The sequence below is a fragment of the Eschrichtius robustus genome, chromosome 6 (assembly GCF_028021215.1).
Source record: "Eschrichtius robustus isolate mEscRob2 chromosome 6, mEscRob2.pri, whole genome shotgun sequence".
Lineage (NCBI taxonomy): Eukaryota > Metazoa > Chordata > Mammalia > Artiodactyla > Eschrichtiidae > Eschrichtius > Eschrichtius robustus.
Window position 1 is genome coordinate 62647158 of NC_090829.1, and position 16260 is coordinate 62663417.

General features: G+C 43.4%; 1 protein-coding gene across 1 annotated transcript in view; it reads right to left on the reverse strand.

The window, feature by feature from the left end:
• KLHL6 (kelch like family member 6) overlaps positions 1 to 16260 on the reverse strand; it is a 53992-nt gene that overhangs the window by 24285 nt on the left and 13447 nt on the right. The window contains exon 2 of the mRNA XM_068545427.1: positions 8995 to 9160. Coding sequence (XP_068401528.1) covers positions 8995 to 9160 — 166 coding nt within the window. The remainder of the gene's footprint in view (positions 1 to 8994; positions 9161 to 16260) is intronic.

Sequence of the window (16260 nt, forward strand, 5' to 3'; positions counted from 1 at the left end):
TAGAGATTTAAGTTCCATGTTAGAAAAATAATAGGTTTAGAAAGACAAATATCATATGATATCACTTACATGTGGAATCTTAAAAAATGATACAAATGAACTTATTTACAAAACAGAAATAGACTCATAGACATAGGAAACAAACTTATGATTACCAAAGGGGATGGGGGGTGCGGGGAGAGATAAATTAGGAGTTTGGGATTAACATATACACACTTCTATATATAAAATAGGTAAACAACAAGGACCTACTGTATAGCACAGGGAACTATACTCAATATCTTGTAATAACCTATAATGGAAAAGAATCTGAAAAAGAATATACATATATATACACATATATATGTATAACTGAATCACTTTGCTGTACACTTGAAACTAGCACACTATAAATTAACTGTATTTCAATAATAAATAAAAAAACACAAAAAAATAAAAATAATAGGTTAAATCACACTTTTTTTTTTGCACACCTGAGTTTGTAGCCTAAGATTTAGACCCCTATACTAATTGGAATTCAAGAAAAATACAAAATTCAAAAACAGGCAAAACTAATCCATGGTGGCATGGCTAGAGTAGTAGTTACCCCTGGGGAGGTACTTCCTGGGGAGGGCATGAGGGAGCATTGTGAGATGCCAGGAATGCTCCAGAGCTTGATCTGGGTGGTGGTTACAAGGTTCTATACCTATATAAGAAAAATCATCAAGCTGTACACTTAAGATATGCACATTTTACTGAACGTAAGTTATACCTAAAAATTTAAAAGAGCAAACATTGAGATCAAACACAGAAATGCAAAGTTAAGAGAGATGCTCTGTGGGCAGAAGCAGGCTCACTGGGGAGACACCTGGGAACCCCAAGTGTCCAAGGTTCCCCAGAGGGAGTTGGGTAAAAGGGTTTGCAGCTGTGCTGGTCACAGAGCACCATACTAAAGGCCCCAGCTGCCTTCAGGATCATGGCTTGTTTCAGGCCTTGCTCTGAGGGGTGGACACAGTATGTGCAGTGAAGAACACACAGGCTATGCACAGGAGTTAACTCAGCCTCCTCCTTTTCATTAGCCGTGAAACCCTTAGCATTGTTGAATCTTATTTCCCTCGTCTATAAACTGGGGGTAAAAATACCTACCTCATTTTAAATGAGATAATACAGGCAAAATAGTTGTTTTGAAATACTCTGAAAACGGCAACCATTACTGTCCTGTAGACCCAGGAAATTAACCCTGATTTCTTAACACTCACAGTAGCCACACAGTATCACTGATTGACAAGGGGAATGTGTGGGAGAGGGTGCATCAGACAGTCAACAGGTTGATTTTATCTGGATGGTGGTAAAGAAAGCGTTGGGTTGGTTTTCTTGCCTAGATCAACTGGCTATTCTGATGTTGAGTAGACATAATCTGTGGGTCCCTGTCAATAAGAACAGAAATTCATCTGTACCTTACAGTAATGCGACCTACTTTTACCTAGGTGCCTGGCTCTTAGTAGGTGTTTAAAAATGAACAAGTATCAGTATTAGCCTGTGGAATACTTCCTCCTCTACTAGCCCATGGCATTTCCAAGAGCCAGAATTGGGCTTCTCAGTGTCCTGTTATAGGAGGTCAGACACATTTTGATGGCATCTTGAGCAGGTCCTCATATTCAGCTAGTGATGAACAACAAGAGCACCACATATTCACTGGCTCAACATGGTACATTTATGTACCATGTTCCAAGTACTGGGAAGCCAAGACGCCAACCCAGGCTATCAAGTCGGCCACTGACCACATGGCTACCTCATCATATAGGTCTCACCAGCATCCATCCTGTCATTAGCGAAAGATATAATAGGAAAATAAGCAATGCCAGGACTTTCACCAAAGTCCCCTCAGACTGCCACCATGATGAAAGTTACATCACCTCCCCACGAGGTGCTGTGTAGACACCACATGGGCCTTCTCAGGCTCGGTCCAGATGATCAGGCTGACACTCCGACATCCCTCTTTCTTTCCTCACTTCAGCCGTAGGGACTCAGCCTGACCTCCTTTTTCATCCAAGCCCCTTCTAACCAGCTGCTCTGTATCTCGGGGATCCTTCCATCTGAGACTAAATGCAGGATGAGTATGGTCTCCCTGACCTCACATCTTCTTGCTGCCCTGAAGATAAGCTCACAAGCCCTTATTATTTCACGAGGTTTTAATAATAAAAATGAAACTAACAGATAAGGCAAACTTCCCCAAACAAACATGGCAAAGTCCTCCAAGATTAAAAAATTGCCCAAGTTTTTATAGTCATTGCCCCTGATCTGTAGTTTCTGATGACCTGGCTTATCTAGAACTCAGAAGCCTAAAGGTCCAGTTAAGGCAAGGGAGGGACCTTTTCTTCTCTGGAGCCTCCACTGGATGACAATCATCTTAAAATCCCTGCCTCACATGTGAACAGGTTCCTTGGGCCTTTTCTCTTAGGTGCTTCTCTTACTTTTACCTTCCCAAAAGCTACTTAGAGAAAATATGTTCCTCACCAAAATTGGCTACTAAATTGTAGCCAGGTTACTGCAAATCTCCTCAAGTGGGCAGATCATGCAGTACCTGACACACCCAAAGTTTCCTCCAAAGAAACTGTCTGGCCCTATGCCATACCTCACTGGACCAATGGGCCCTTGACCCAAGGGCAATCAGTGTTAACAGGCTAGCCACTCATGAAGTGGCCTCACGTGAAAACTCTTTTCAAAGAGCCATAGTGGTGATTGGCTTGGTCAACTGAATTCTCCCTTCTGCCTTTCTGGACTGGGAAATCCTGAGAGAGAAGCAATCAGTGTTTAATAGGAAGAGATTAAGAGGAGGCCTGAGAAGAGAAGCAGAAAATGAGAGAGCAGCTGAGTCACATCAAAGGTGTGAAAATTAAGAAACCTTTACTACTGGATGTCCCGGGGAAACCAAGATAATCTGATTCCCGCTGATTTCAGTCCCACAAAGGTGGTATTGGCTTCTGTGGAGGTTCTAAAATGATAAAATAAAATGCCAACTCTGGCACACTTTCCCTGAAAGGCAGGTATCATTGTCATCCTAATTTTACAAATGAGAAAGCTGAGTCTCAGAGAATTTAAGTAACTCGTCCACAGCCACACAGCAAATAAGTGACTGAACTGGGATATAAACCCAGGTTCTGCCTGACTCCAAAGCCCATGTTCTTTCTCTTCCACCACACTGCCTTATAAGAGACCATTACAGATAACTGTATATGTTTGACATCTAGAGAGACCCCAACGATATTATCCAGCATTGAAAAGAACAAGACAGCTCTACACATGCTGACCTGTAACAACCTCCAAAAATTATCGTGAAGCCAAATAAAGCAAGACGTCAAAATAGAGTGTTTACTGTGCCAACATTTGTGTTTAAAAAATAGAGGCAATGAGTGAGAGTGATAGATGCACATATACACTGTACATGCATAGAATAGGAAGGACAGCAAGACAGGAAGAAGAAGGCTAAGAGTGAAGATGGGAAATGTTTCACTGTATCTCCTTGTATTTCTGAATTTAGAACGGGCATATGTCTTATCCATCCAAAAGAGTAAATAATATTTTAAAACCACAGAGTGATTTCAACAACCTATAAACGTCTGTCCCTTATGGTGCCTTCAGGCATGAAAATATTCCTAGTTTTCTACGTCTGAGACTTCAAAGCAAGTGGTCCAGAAACAATATCAATCAGAAAGCAAGTTAAACAGATGTCCAAAAGCTCACAGTACTCTTCTCTTATTTTCATAAGAATTAACACTCACAGGAAAATGAATAAAATAGCCTCAGAGAGAAACTTACTATTTTTTGCCAAGAAAGTAAATAAGATTTGGAAAATTTTGAGGTGAGGGATTACCAGAATAGGAGAATCAACAATAAACAAAGCTTGCTGTAGTTATATCCTGTCTCCATCTTCCTCTTCAATCCCTCTCATTAAAGCTCATTAAACTCTCCACTGAAGCTCACCACTTGGAGAAAATGAAAAGAAGAAGAAGACGGAGAAGACAAAACTTTATGCCAAAATAATCTCCAGGTATATTAAAGATTTAGGTATCAAATCTGTAGATGTAAAAAGACTAAATGAACTTATAAGTGAGTAAGTACATAATCAAGCAATGGGGAAGGTCTTTCTAAAAAGGCACACCAAAGGCAAAAACCACAAGGAAATGATCAATAAACCTGACTAAATACTAGTTTTAAACTTTGTACATTAAAAAACTATAACTAAAAATTATGAGTCATATTACCAATGGAAAATATTTGTAACAGTATTACAAAAGATTAGAGTCTTTACTATCTAAAGGGTTTTTATAGGTCTCTTGAAAAATCACCCAAAACTGAAAGAAGAACAAGAAACAGAAACACAAACTCCATCCACAATGAAACCAAGAGACATCAGTAACCCCAAACCACACAATATAAAGACTGGTAAGTGACTTTGCTGAGAGGACAGAGGTCACACTAAGTTTGTCCCTCAGAATCCAAAGAAGTAGGAATATTAAAGTCCCCCCAAACCAGGAAGACCAGGGTAGGTGGGAGCTGACAGCCCGGAGTTGGTTTAAGAAGTTAAGCCTCCTGGTTCTCCTCCTTACTTCTTGCAGTCTAACAACTCCCACTCCCGCTGGAAAAGACGATTTATCCTGTGGAGAAACCAGACCAGAAAGGTTCTGGACTCAGGGACACCAGAAACTGAAGAAGACACATGAGGACATCTTACTTAAAATAAAGGGGTTAAGCAAAGATTTACACACACACCCACACCTACGTACCCAGTCCAGAATACATGCAGTTGTCTTATAACCCCCAGCAAAAGACTGACGATCTTTATCTGGAGAAACTGACCAACCCTAGGAAAAGTTCAGCAACTACTGACGTTTGAGGAGCCCAAATAAAAAACTGGCAGGCCACCTGATAACCCTAGTAAAACTCTCTAGTCTGCTCCCTTCCCATTCTACTCCATGTGCACTGAGTTGAACCTAGTATATTAAGGCCTCAATATAAAATATGACTGGATAGCAAGGGTATTTGAGGAAACCCTCTGTAGTAGTTGAATGGTGGCTCCCCAGAATATATGTCAACGTCTTAATCCCAAGAATCTGTGACCGTTACCTTATATGGCAAAAGAGTAAATGTTACTTTATATGGCACAAGGCATGACTAGGTTAAGTATCATGAGAGGAGAAGCTTACCTGGTGGGCCCTACATGCAATCACATATATCTTTATAAAACACAGACACACAGGACACACAGAAGAGGAGGAGACAATGTGACATGACTGCAGAGATTGGAGTGGAGTGAAGAGATGCCAAAAAGCCACCAGAAACTGGAACAGGGCAAAGAACAGATTCTCCGTCAGAGTCTCCACAGGGAGTATGGCCCTGCTGACACTTTGATTTTGGACTTCTGTCCTCCAGAACTGTGACAGAATAAATTTCTGTTGCTTTAAGCCACGCAGTTTGTGGTAATTTGTTATGGTAGCAGTCCTAGGAAACTGATACGCTCTCTGAGATGAAAGTTGGAGACCTAAGCAAACACACAGAGTAAAGGAATTCAAAAGAAAGAGAAGGCAGAAGAAAACTTCAAACATATTATAATAGTCTCCAAGAAATAAGAGTAGGAATCTATTAAAATAAATAGCAAGGATATGGTGGCAGAAATTAAAAACTCACAGAAGAGTTGAAATATACAGTTGAGAAAATCTCCTAGAAAGTAGAACAAAAAGGTCATTAGGAAAGAAAAGGTAAGAAAAAAATTAAATTAAATTCAGAAGGTGCGACACTTAACTAATAATAGCTCTAGAGCAGAGAATAGATAAAAGAGTTGGAAGGAGAGTATCAAAGAGAAAATACAAGAAAAGTTCCCAGAATTGAAAGACATGAATCTCCCAATAGAAGAACTGAACATAATGAATGAAAAAAGACCCACAGCAATTGTAAATGCTGTTGCAGAAATGAATCTATTGACATTAAAAAAAAATGATGATAATACAATATGGATGAAATAGATGAAAAAACATGTGTCCAGTGGTAACCTATTCTTACAAAATATGTACATAATAGATAACAATATAGAGCACTGCCTTCAAAATGTCAAAGAAAATTATTTTCAACCTTGAATTTTATACCCAGGCAAAATATCAATCAAATATGAAGGGAAAACAAAAATATTTTTAGACATTTAAGTCTCAAAAAATTTATCTCTTAAATACTCTTTCATTGTAAGATATTAAAGATTGTGATCCATTAAAATGTGGGAGTAGACAAGAAAGAAGATATGGGATCCAGGAAGAGAAAATCCAACTTTGAAAGGAGGTAACAGGAACTCCCAGGATGACAGCAAAGGGAACTCCCAGGATAACAGCTGTGCAACAGGCCTAGAGAGTGACCAGTTAAAATTAGAGCAGGAGGAGAGAGGGAAAAGAAGTTGTCTAAAATTGATGCATCGAGAGATAACAGTGTACACAAATCATTTAGAAATCTGGAAGTAGATAAAAAAAGAAACATTTAAAAACATGTGAAAGTAATTGTTCCAGAAGAGTAGGCTGAAGGAGGGGGTGGGAATAGAAGATTACTTCTTCATTTTAAGACTTTTAGCTATAGTTTACTTTTTAAGCTTGTATTAGTTTCGTACGGCCGTCACAACAAATTACCACAAACTTGGCAATTTAACCAACCAGAAATTTATTCTCTCACAGTTTTGGTAGTCAGAGGTCTGAAATCAAGTTGTCAGTAGAGTTGGCTCTCTCTGCAGGCTCTGAAGGAGATTCCTTTCCATGTCTCTCTCCTATCTTCTCTCTCCTTGGTATTCCCTGGTTTGGTTGTTTTACTGACAAGGAAACTGGAGCACAGCAAAATTATGAAATACACCCAAAGTCACACAGCCAATAAGTGGTGGAGCTGGCATTTAAATCCAGCAGTCTGGCTCCAAGCTGTGTTATTACCACCCTGCTAGCTGCCTCTGTATAATCAATGCACAGAAAAGGACCTGGAAGTGTATATACTAAGGAAGTTGCCATATTGCCTCTGAATAGAAAGAGGTTGTAGGTAATTTTTATGTTCTTTTTGCTTGTATGGATTTCTAATTTTCTGAAGTGAGTTTGTAATGTTATTACAATTTATAAATATTAAAAACTGCATTTTAAAAACAACATTATCTCCTCAGCCTATCATATAAGACCTACTTTCAGTTAGTGGGAAAAACAGGAGACCTTGTTACTAGATCCAACACTGTCACTCAAGGCACACAGTAAGTGCTCAATACAATTTGTATTCATTAAGCATCTACTCTGGTGTCAGACACTGTACTTGAAGCAATAAATGCTATTACTATTATTATTGTCAGTGTTACCTGTCCATCTTTAGACAAGTCAACAACACTTTCTGGACCCCAGGGAAGGATATTAGCATGAAGGTAACAATGACAACTGTGGTTTGATTGAATTATGGTGAATGGGGTGATTCTGCTCAAGCTTATTGGTCCTTTGGGGGGAAGCAGTGAAGAAGGGATACTTGCCTTGTAAGAGAAATTTCCAAAAAAGCATAAAAGCTGAACTAGATAGAGTCCCTTCCAAAACACAAGAAGGATTTCCCTGAAGTTAGACTGGTGGCATAGTGGGTAGAGCGGATGAGTTGGGGATGTTGAGCATGAGGTTGCTGAGCCCCTCCCTCTACATAACAGAGGCTGTTTCCCTGCCAGTGAGTAAGGCTGAGGGTTTAAGCAGATAAGGAGAGAGAAAGGACAAGGCGCTGGGTGAACAGCTGGTAACTGACTTGGCCACGTTGCCAGGTAAGGCGTGACCAGTCCTTTGGGAAGTTACTTGTTCTGTATCTTTAAAATGCCCTGAGGAAACTGAGACAAAATTGGCTAACACTGCAGAAACCCATTACTCAGAATCATCAGTGCTGTTCCATGGTTGATTTTTCTCCCTCTTTACACTTTCCCTTCCTTGCTGGGCTTCCTAAATCCTGCCTAGACTCCAGCCTCACAAAGATAATCCAATTGCCCATGATCTTGACCCTAGACCCCTCTTTCCCCACCTTCCCAGACTTTGTTTTCTGTTCTTTCCAACTGCTGACCTACTGATGATCCAAGAGGATGCCAACTCCCAAACTCCCAAACCATGGACAAGAACTGATGCTTGTCTTCAGTCCCTGGGAATGACCTGGCCTGTCCCTGGACTCTGTTTATCATAAATCTCGACATTCTCAGTGGGATAATCTCTGTCATAACCCAATGGAACCGAGCTCAAGGTGTAATCTTAGACCTAGGCAAAGATGGTAACTCAAGCTGGAACTCCTGTGATAATTGTGGATGCAATTGACATAATCTGTGGGTCTAGTTATTTTATGAAGCTAACTATAATTATTATAATCAGACTGAAACAAACACAGTTAAATGCAAACAATAAAACTTAATTCTGAGGGTTCTCTATTCATCTTCCATGACACCCCTCATGAGAAGTGCTCTTCTTTCACACCCACCACAAATTGCTGAGCAGCGAAGTTCCTGCTTCCCCTGGAATCTAGACACTGCTCCCTGAAAGGCTGCATGGTATAGTGGCATACATGTGGCCCCTGGGCTCAGAAAGCCCAGGGTTCAAATCACAGCCTTGTATCTTATTCTCTATGTGCCTTGCTTTCCCCACCCGCAAAGTAGGGGAAAGTGACTCTCCCCTTGGGTTGTGCTAAGGAGTAGAAGGTACATATACAAATTGGTGACTGCAGTCCCCACTCCAATTAGGCTTCCATACATTGTAGTCCTTGTTCCTGGAGTCAGGAACCAAGTGTAGTTCTAGGCACCAGCTCCCCTGGCTTCATCGCATTAAGGGGTCAATGACTCAGCTCTCCACTCCCCGGGAAATTTCAAGTAAGCACAAGCCCAGCTAAGTGTGTATGTGTGTCTCAGGTACAGGCCTGGGAGCCAGGCCAGGCAGGTCTCCAGAGAATTGCTGCTTTTTTCTCTCCAGAGGAGAGCACTGGGCCTGTTTGTTCACACACCTGGAAAAGGTTAGCAGCTTCCAGGACCCGCTGGACGTTCTGCTTGGTGATCAGCGCCTTGCTGGTGTACGTGTAGTCCAGAAGAGTGTGCATAGTCTCCGCGTCGACCCCTTTGATGATGATCCTCTCCTCATACTTTTCCTTTAAATCATTGCAGAACATGGCCCTGGGAGAGAGATGTGTGAATGTGAGTCCGTGACCCTTGGTTCCAAATCTAAACAGACCCCCTTCAGACCTGTCTGCCCCCATGGGACAGTGAGGTTCCCAAGGTCGGGACCTGGAGCGATTGCTCTCCGTCCCCCAGCACCCAGGACCCACCAGACGTTCCATGAGTGCTTACTGAACTAACGTGTCCTGCTCTGCTGGGCCCAAGTGTCGTCCCCGAGGCAGTCCCAGGTCTGAAGGGACACCAGGAGCCCTACTGGCACACCTGGTAGGATCTAGAGCTCCTTTATATTGGCCTAAAGTGTGGAATTCTTCCGGAGGCTTGTGACAATGCCAAAGCCTTTTCCCAGAAACTGTGCTAACTGAGGCAGTATCCACCAGGGTGGAGTGCTGGTGACAGAGTGTACTTTCTAGAGCTGGGACTTCCACCCCAACACAGAAGGGATTATACCCCTAAATCCTGTTCCTGCTCCCTTTGCCTCACCGCCTATTTATCTCTGGAAATCACTCCTCAGCTTCTTTCCCCTATTTCCTCATCTACAAAACAAAGGTAACTGCTGTAGTTTTCCAGGAACAAACATCAAAAAGTCAGGAAGAAAGACATTGAGAAAAGAGAGAGAGAAAGAGAGGAAGAAATCACTTGACAAGCTGATTTTTTTGTTTGTTTAATTTATTATTTTTGGCTGTGTTGGGTCTTTGTTGCTATGCGCAGGCTTTCTCTAGTTGCGGCAAGCGGGGGCTACTCTTCATTGCGGTGCGCAGGCTTCTCATTGTGGTGGCTTCTCTTGTTGACGAGCACGGGCTCTAGGCGTGTGGGCTTCAGTAGCTGTGGCTCATGGGCTCAGTAGTTGTGGCTCACGGGCTCTAGAGCGCAGGCTCAGTAGTTGTGGCGCACGGGCTTCGTTGCTCTGCGGCATGTGGGATCTTCCCGGACCAGGGCTCGAAACTGTGTCCCCTGCATTGGCAGGCGGATTCTTAACCACTGCGCCACCAGGAAAGCCCCGACAAGCTGATGTTTGAACCTGTTGTTTTAGCCCATGAGATCTTCTCCCTTGGGTCTCCCTCTGTCCTTCTTCCCGTCTTTGTTTTAATCAATAATAATCTTCCTACCCTTCTCCCTCCTCTTCTATTCTCTCTCAACTGGCCTCTTCCCCCTCCCCAACAAGAATATGACAGCATGACACAGATAGCAAATGTGAATTCTGCAAAGTTAACAAATGCCAGCCCGGAACCAGAGGAGCAGTGGTGTCATTTGGGCAGACGACTGATTTACAAGCCAGTTTTTTCAGCCATAAAGTCTCTTGGCCAGAGGGACACAGAGCCATCTGTGGAACCACACATGTTGTAAAGTGAGGTCATGAAGCACTCAGCTGACTGCCTCCTGATTCCACAGTGAACCCTGGCATCACGGCAACCGCACAATTTCTTCCCAGCTCAGCCTGTCTTCCTGGGAGGAGTCAGACAACCTCACTCCCTAAAACCTCCCTTTGTTTGAGTCTCTAGAGCAGAGCTGCCCAATAAAAATATGATGCAAGCTGTATGTGTAATTTAAAATTTTCTAGTAACTGTAATTTTTACATAAAAAACAAGAGATAAAATTAATTTTAATCTTTTACTTAACCTAATACATACAGAAATATTATCATGTCAACAGGTAGTAAATATTTTTAGTTATTAATGAGATAATTTACATTCTTTTTTTTCATACTAAGTCTTCAAAATCCCTCAGGTATACCTTACACTTAAAGCACATCTCAATCCAGACCAGCCATAATTCAAACGCTCAATAGCCACATGTGGCTAGTGGCCACTGTAGTAGGCAGCACAGCTCCAGAGTAGCAGTCCTGAACTCTGCTGTTGGGTCACCCAGATCTGCAATCATCTCAGGGAGTAAAGTGAATGTTACCCACATGAATGTCGTGTACATGAATATATGGGTAACAGGACATTTAGCAGGAGAGGGTGGGCAGTGATGATGGGGTCAAACGAAGCTTCATGTAACTGAGGCAACATATCAGTGGAATCCTACCAAAGTGAAATTTAGAAATACCCCCTTCACCTAAAATGTGATTTTAAAATTCGTAAAAGGTGAATTTTGTTGAATCTGCATGATCTCAAACATTCTAATGAAAACTGAAAAAGTCTACTGTAGAGATGTTTTAATATTAAATGAGATAGGTATATAAATTGTCTAATTCAATGCCTTGCACTTCAAGGGGCTCTTCTGAAGCCTATGTATTTTGGGGGTCCCATGTGACATGATTATTGGGATCTCTGGGATCATTTGGACTCTTGATCAGGCTGTCACTGCTAGACACAGCTTCTGAATTCTCTTGGAATCAGTCACTGAATAACATCCTGGCCCAGCTCAGCCAATACTTAACTGGGTGTCTGGAATCCCCTGAAGCCAACCCTCAATAGCTAGTGATGTGTTAGGGGTCTGGGGGAGCAAGATGAGGGAGGGGAGGAGGCCAAGCAAAACAGAAGGCATACAGAAAGTCACTTTGGCCTAGTCCTGCAAGGTCCCTCTGGAGAATACATTCCAGAGTTGTCCCAAAAAGAGGCAAAGAAGCTGGGCTGTGATATTCCCGCACCTTGTGACAGCCTTAGTTACAGGCCACCCCAGGAGTAAATTCTCAGGCCCTTCTGGGTTTTGATGTGTGTGGGTGTGCATGTGCACAAGCAGCGTGATTCCAGGAGCCTAGGGGAGGGTGGGAAGAAGAGCTGCAGTGCTGGCTTTTGGAAGGTGGAGGGGCTGGGCTGTCTAGGCTCTGACGCTAACTCACCACGTGACTTTGTACAACGGAGCAAATCTCAGTTTCCTCTCCTGTGGAATGATATAACAATAGCCCTGACCCCAGTGAGCTGCTGGGAAGAATAAGATAATTACCACTCACCAAGTGGCTGGAACAATACCCAGCACTCACTAAGGGAAGGCATCTCAGACCAGGTCAGAGGAATCTCGGCAGGCTGTGGGAGATACTTGGAGCAGGCAGCCGACCGCACTCTGACTCACAAGCCGGGACCTGCCAGCATTGGGCTTGGTCCAGTCAGGTCCCTGCACGGCTGTGCACCACCCATTCAGCATAGAGTTAGGGCTAGGGCTGCTCACAAACTACCTTAGAGACATTAGCATGGTGTGGGCACACAGTAGGAGCTCAATAAATGTTCATGAGAGAGAGAGGAAAGGAAGTGCTCCAAAGACTGTCCTTCCTCTGGGGCTTTTTTGGCCTGGTTTGGGTCCCAAAGTCCCAGCATTTCTCTGCTTTCCTCCGAGACTTTTTCACTGATTTTCTGCCACCTAAATAAACTCTCCTGGGCCCCAGACACCGTGCTGAACACAGATAACATGAAACTAAGGAGAAAACTACATATTTCTCATAGACCAAACTCCTAGGCCTCCTGTTGCTCTCCAGGAGATCCATGCATACACTTTAGCAAAGTTGGGAACCCCTGGGCAAAATGGGCCATCCCTAGATTTCCACTTTAATAACAGTAATCTCTCACATTTATGTGTATAGCCTTTGTAGGGCAAACAGCATCATCTCTTTTGATTATTATACCCATTTTATAGGTGATAGACTGAGGTAAAAGTTAAGTGAATTGCCTAGGACCTTACAGGTTGTTGGCAATAGAATGGGGACCAGAACCTAGGACTTTGGGCTCTTAGTCTGGAGCTCACCAGTGCACTAAAATCAAGAAAATCAGCAGGAATTCAAAGCCATCTTTAGGGGGTCAAACTAAGTTTCACTGAGTGAACCAGACCACATTTTGCTCCCTGAGAGCACACCTGGGTTAGTTACTAACCATTTCTCCCTTAGCTTTTACAGAAGGTAAATAAAATTTTTGTGTAATAACAATACTTTCTAGACAGACACTGACCAAGTCTCATGAGATTCTTGTAAAACAGAGGTGGCTATGAAGATCCTCTTTTTACAGTTAGAAATAATCTCAGAGTAGGGAGTCAGTTGCCCAATACTTCAGCAGTGAGCCAGTGCCAATCCCGAAATAGAGCTCATCTCCCACAACAGCCATGAAGACAGCCATGGGCCCAAAAGTCTCCTGGAATGAAGTCAGGCCATGGCCCCATCACTCTGCCTGGGGTTCGCTCCCCACCAAGCTCTGCCAACCTCACTCCTGACTTCATTCAGGTCTCTACTCAGACGTCCCCTCCTCAGGGTGACCATCCCTGACGCTCAGTCTAAAATAGTCACTCCCTAACATCATCTCCTTTGTTTTTCTTCATAACCCTGTAACAACCTGAAATTATATTACACATCTATTGTTAGCAAGTTTAATAATTGTCTCCCTGCTAGAATATGAGCTGAGTGAGGGCAGGGGTTGTGCCATGTTCAACGCTATATCCCTGAGGCTAGAATAGTGCCTGGAACCTAGTAGAGACTCAGTGAATATCTGGAGGGAGAATAAATGAATGAATGAATGAATGAGCTTGTGCTTCTAGCCCTCGTATGTTTGCTTTTGACAGGAATCTGCACCTCCAAGAATTATCAAACACTCTCTGAAGGATGAGGCTGAAGAGGCTGCCCGTAGAGAACTCCCAGCACACCCCTGAGTCTAGGGCCTGGAGCTTAAAGAGGACACACCCACACCAGAACTTTCCACTCACAAATTCAATGAGTTCTTGATGCTTCGACAGTTCCTAAATGTCATCCACTCAGGATTTTTCAACAGCCCAGCTTTGCTATGGCCCACCCCCTCCCCAGGCCTCCACACCTGCCACTGAACTTCCTGCTTCCTGAACCTCTAACCCCAATCACAGTCCTATAAACAAATATTCACCTCCACCACCCCCACTCTCTCATTCTTAGACCAGCTCCACCCATGCTGACCCCTGCTCTGTTCATCTTCTAATCCCTTCACCAACCCATTCATACCAGGAGCTAACTCTTCTGCATCAGTGAGGTATTCAGGGTTGGAAATAGCTCTAACACTGGTTGCAAACTGAATTAAATTCTACTTAAGGTTATATGTCTCTATGTATAAATTAGCTAAAAATATTTTTAAATTAGTAATCATGTGCTGCTCAAAGAACATTATATTGTTAAGAAAGGATTATTGGATATAAACCCAATATGGCCAATCAAAGGGGTTTCCACTCCAAAGGAAGCAGGGAGTCAGCAGATGCAAGGGTGCCTAGCAAGGGATGACATCACTATAGTTCCCCAGCACCTCTAAGCTGAAGACACCAAACCTTCCACCTGCCATTTCCTAAACAAAGGAAGTATGTAGACATTTGGCTCAGCCAAGTTTCTGACCTCAAGCTGTTCCCTAAGCCCTACCATGTAGACCCTGTCCCAACACATGAGTCCTGCCCACATCCTTGGCCTGCAGACACTCCAGCCTCAAGGACAGTGGGTCTCAAAGTATTTTCCATGGATAGCTTGCATCAGAATTCCTGGGGTGTTTGCTAAGAATGCAGAATTCTGAACCTCACCCACCCTAGACCTACTGAATCAAAATCTCTGGCAGTGGGAATATGAACGCTATTCAGCTCACCCGGCCCCCACCCATAATTGTTTTGCAAACCAAAGTTTAAGAACCAATGCCCCAGAGAGAGGTCACCTCACTTTCCAACCCAGCTCCCCTTGGCTCACCCTGAGAATGAGGAGATTGGACAAAGGTCCAGGTCAAGGAAATAACTGGCTGTGGTTCTGGGACAGACATGTCCTTGAAAGTCTTCCCTCCCTGTAGATTCTCATTTTCTGAGATCCAGTCCTCCTAGAATTCCATGAGGCCTAGGGCTGGTCCCCAAATTGGAAGTGGGGATGGGGGTAGTACTCCTCTTCCACTTCCCAGCCTGGTGGGGTTTTAGATGGAAGCAGGTCTTGTCCTGGCCTCTTAAGTCTTTCTCTAACTTAGCTGTTTATACAGAGCCCCTGCAGCTTATATTCAAGTAACACATTTCATTAGATGTAGTAGTTCTGAAACAGGATGTGGTGGCAAAACCCTATTAGTCACAAACAGTGCACAATTCCCTGTTCTTATCTGCTGTGCACATGTAAATCTCACACAACTGGAGGGATGCCTTCAGAGAAGGATTGGGAGGTTCATGGACATCTCTCTTTCCACTCCAGAGACATGACTAACAGCACTTTGTTGTCTTTCTCTGGGGCCTGGAGTCAGCTCCCTGAATTCACAGCTGCTGGGTCAGTATTTGCCCCAAACTGACGGACGAGCTGGAAGCCCAGAGCTGCCCCCACCTGACTCTAAGCATCATCAGACCTCAAAAGAACTGCCTCTCCTAAGCTCCTTGCCCAAGTTCACCATTCCTCAAGGATACTGAACATGTACCCCTAGGGGACCAGAACGCCAGCCATGTTTCTATAGAATCAGAGTCCCTCTCAGCCCTACTGGACCATTGCTGAGGCCTCTGCATGCCATGGATGGCCTCAGCCCATCCAAATTTGTGACAGAAAGAAGGGCTTGTACTGACCTGCAAGGTCAGGCAGGATCAACATCAGTCACAGCAAATGCTTGTGGCCAGAATTCAGCAATGATTCAGCCACAAAGATATAACGGAAAGTTCTTGTTTTGGCTGCCCAACATCATTCCTAATCACTTTAGGAGGAGGAACCAGATTTTCCTTTGGGGAACGACCCCTCCTCCAATACCAGTCTGGTAGGATGTCTCCCAAGCCACAGTGATTGGGTCACAGATGGGCACAGGAAGAAGCCAGTCCAATTGAAACCAATTCCAGAACTTTCTCTGGAATTATTGGGAAAGAGAAGCTCTCTTCCCACTGCAGTTGCTGAGCTGAGAGAAATAAAAGTTCAGAGCTGCTGGAGACCTTCTTGCTTCCATGTGTGAAGACCCCCCTGAGAGAGAGACCAACACAAAGGAGAGACAAGAGACAGACTGTGAAACTGAGCCCTGATGACATTATATGAGCACAATGATCCAACTAACCCTGAAACGGATACCACTGGACTTTTAAATCATGTGAGCAAATAAATTCTTTTTTTATATGCTTGAACCAATTTGAACTGAATATCTGCCGTTTGCAATGCACAGTCCTGACTGACACAAATGGACAAGAGAAATCCTGAATAAAAAATGGGACCAAATGCTAAAGAAGACTAA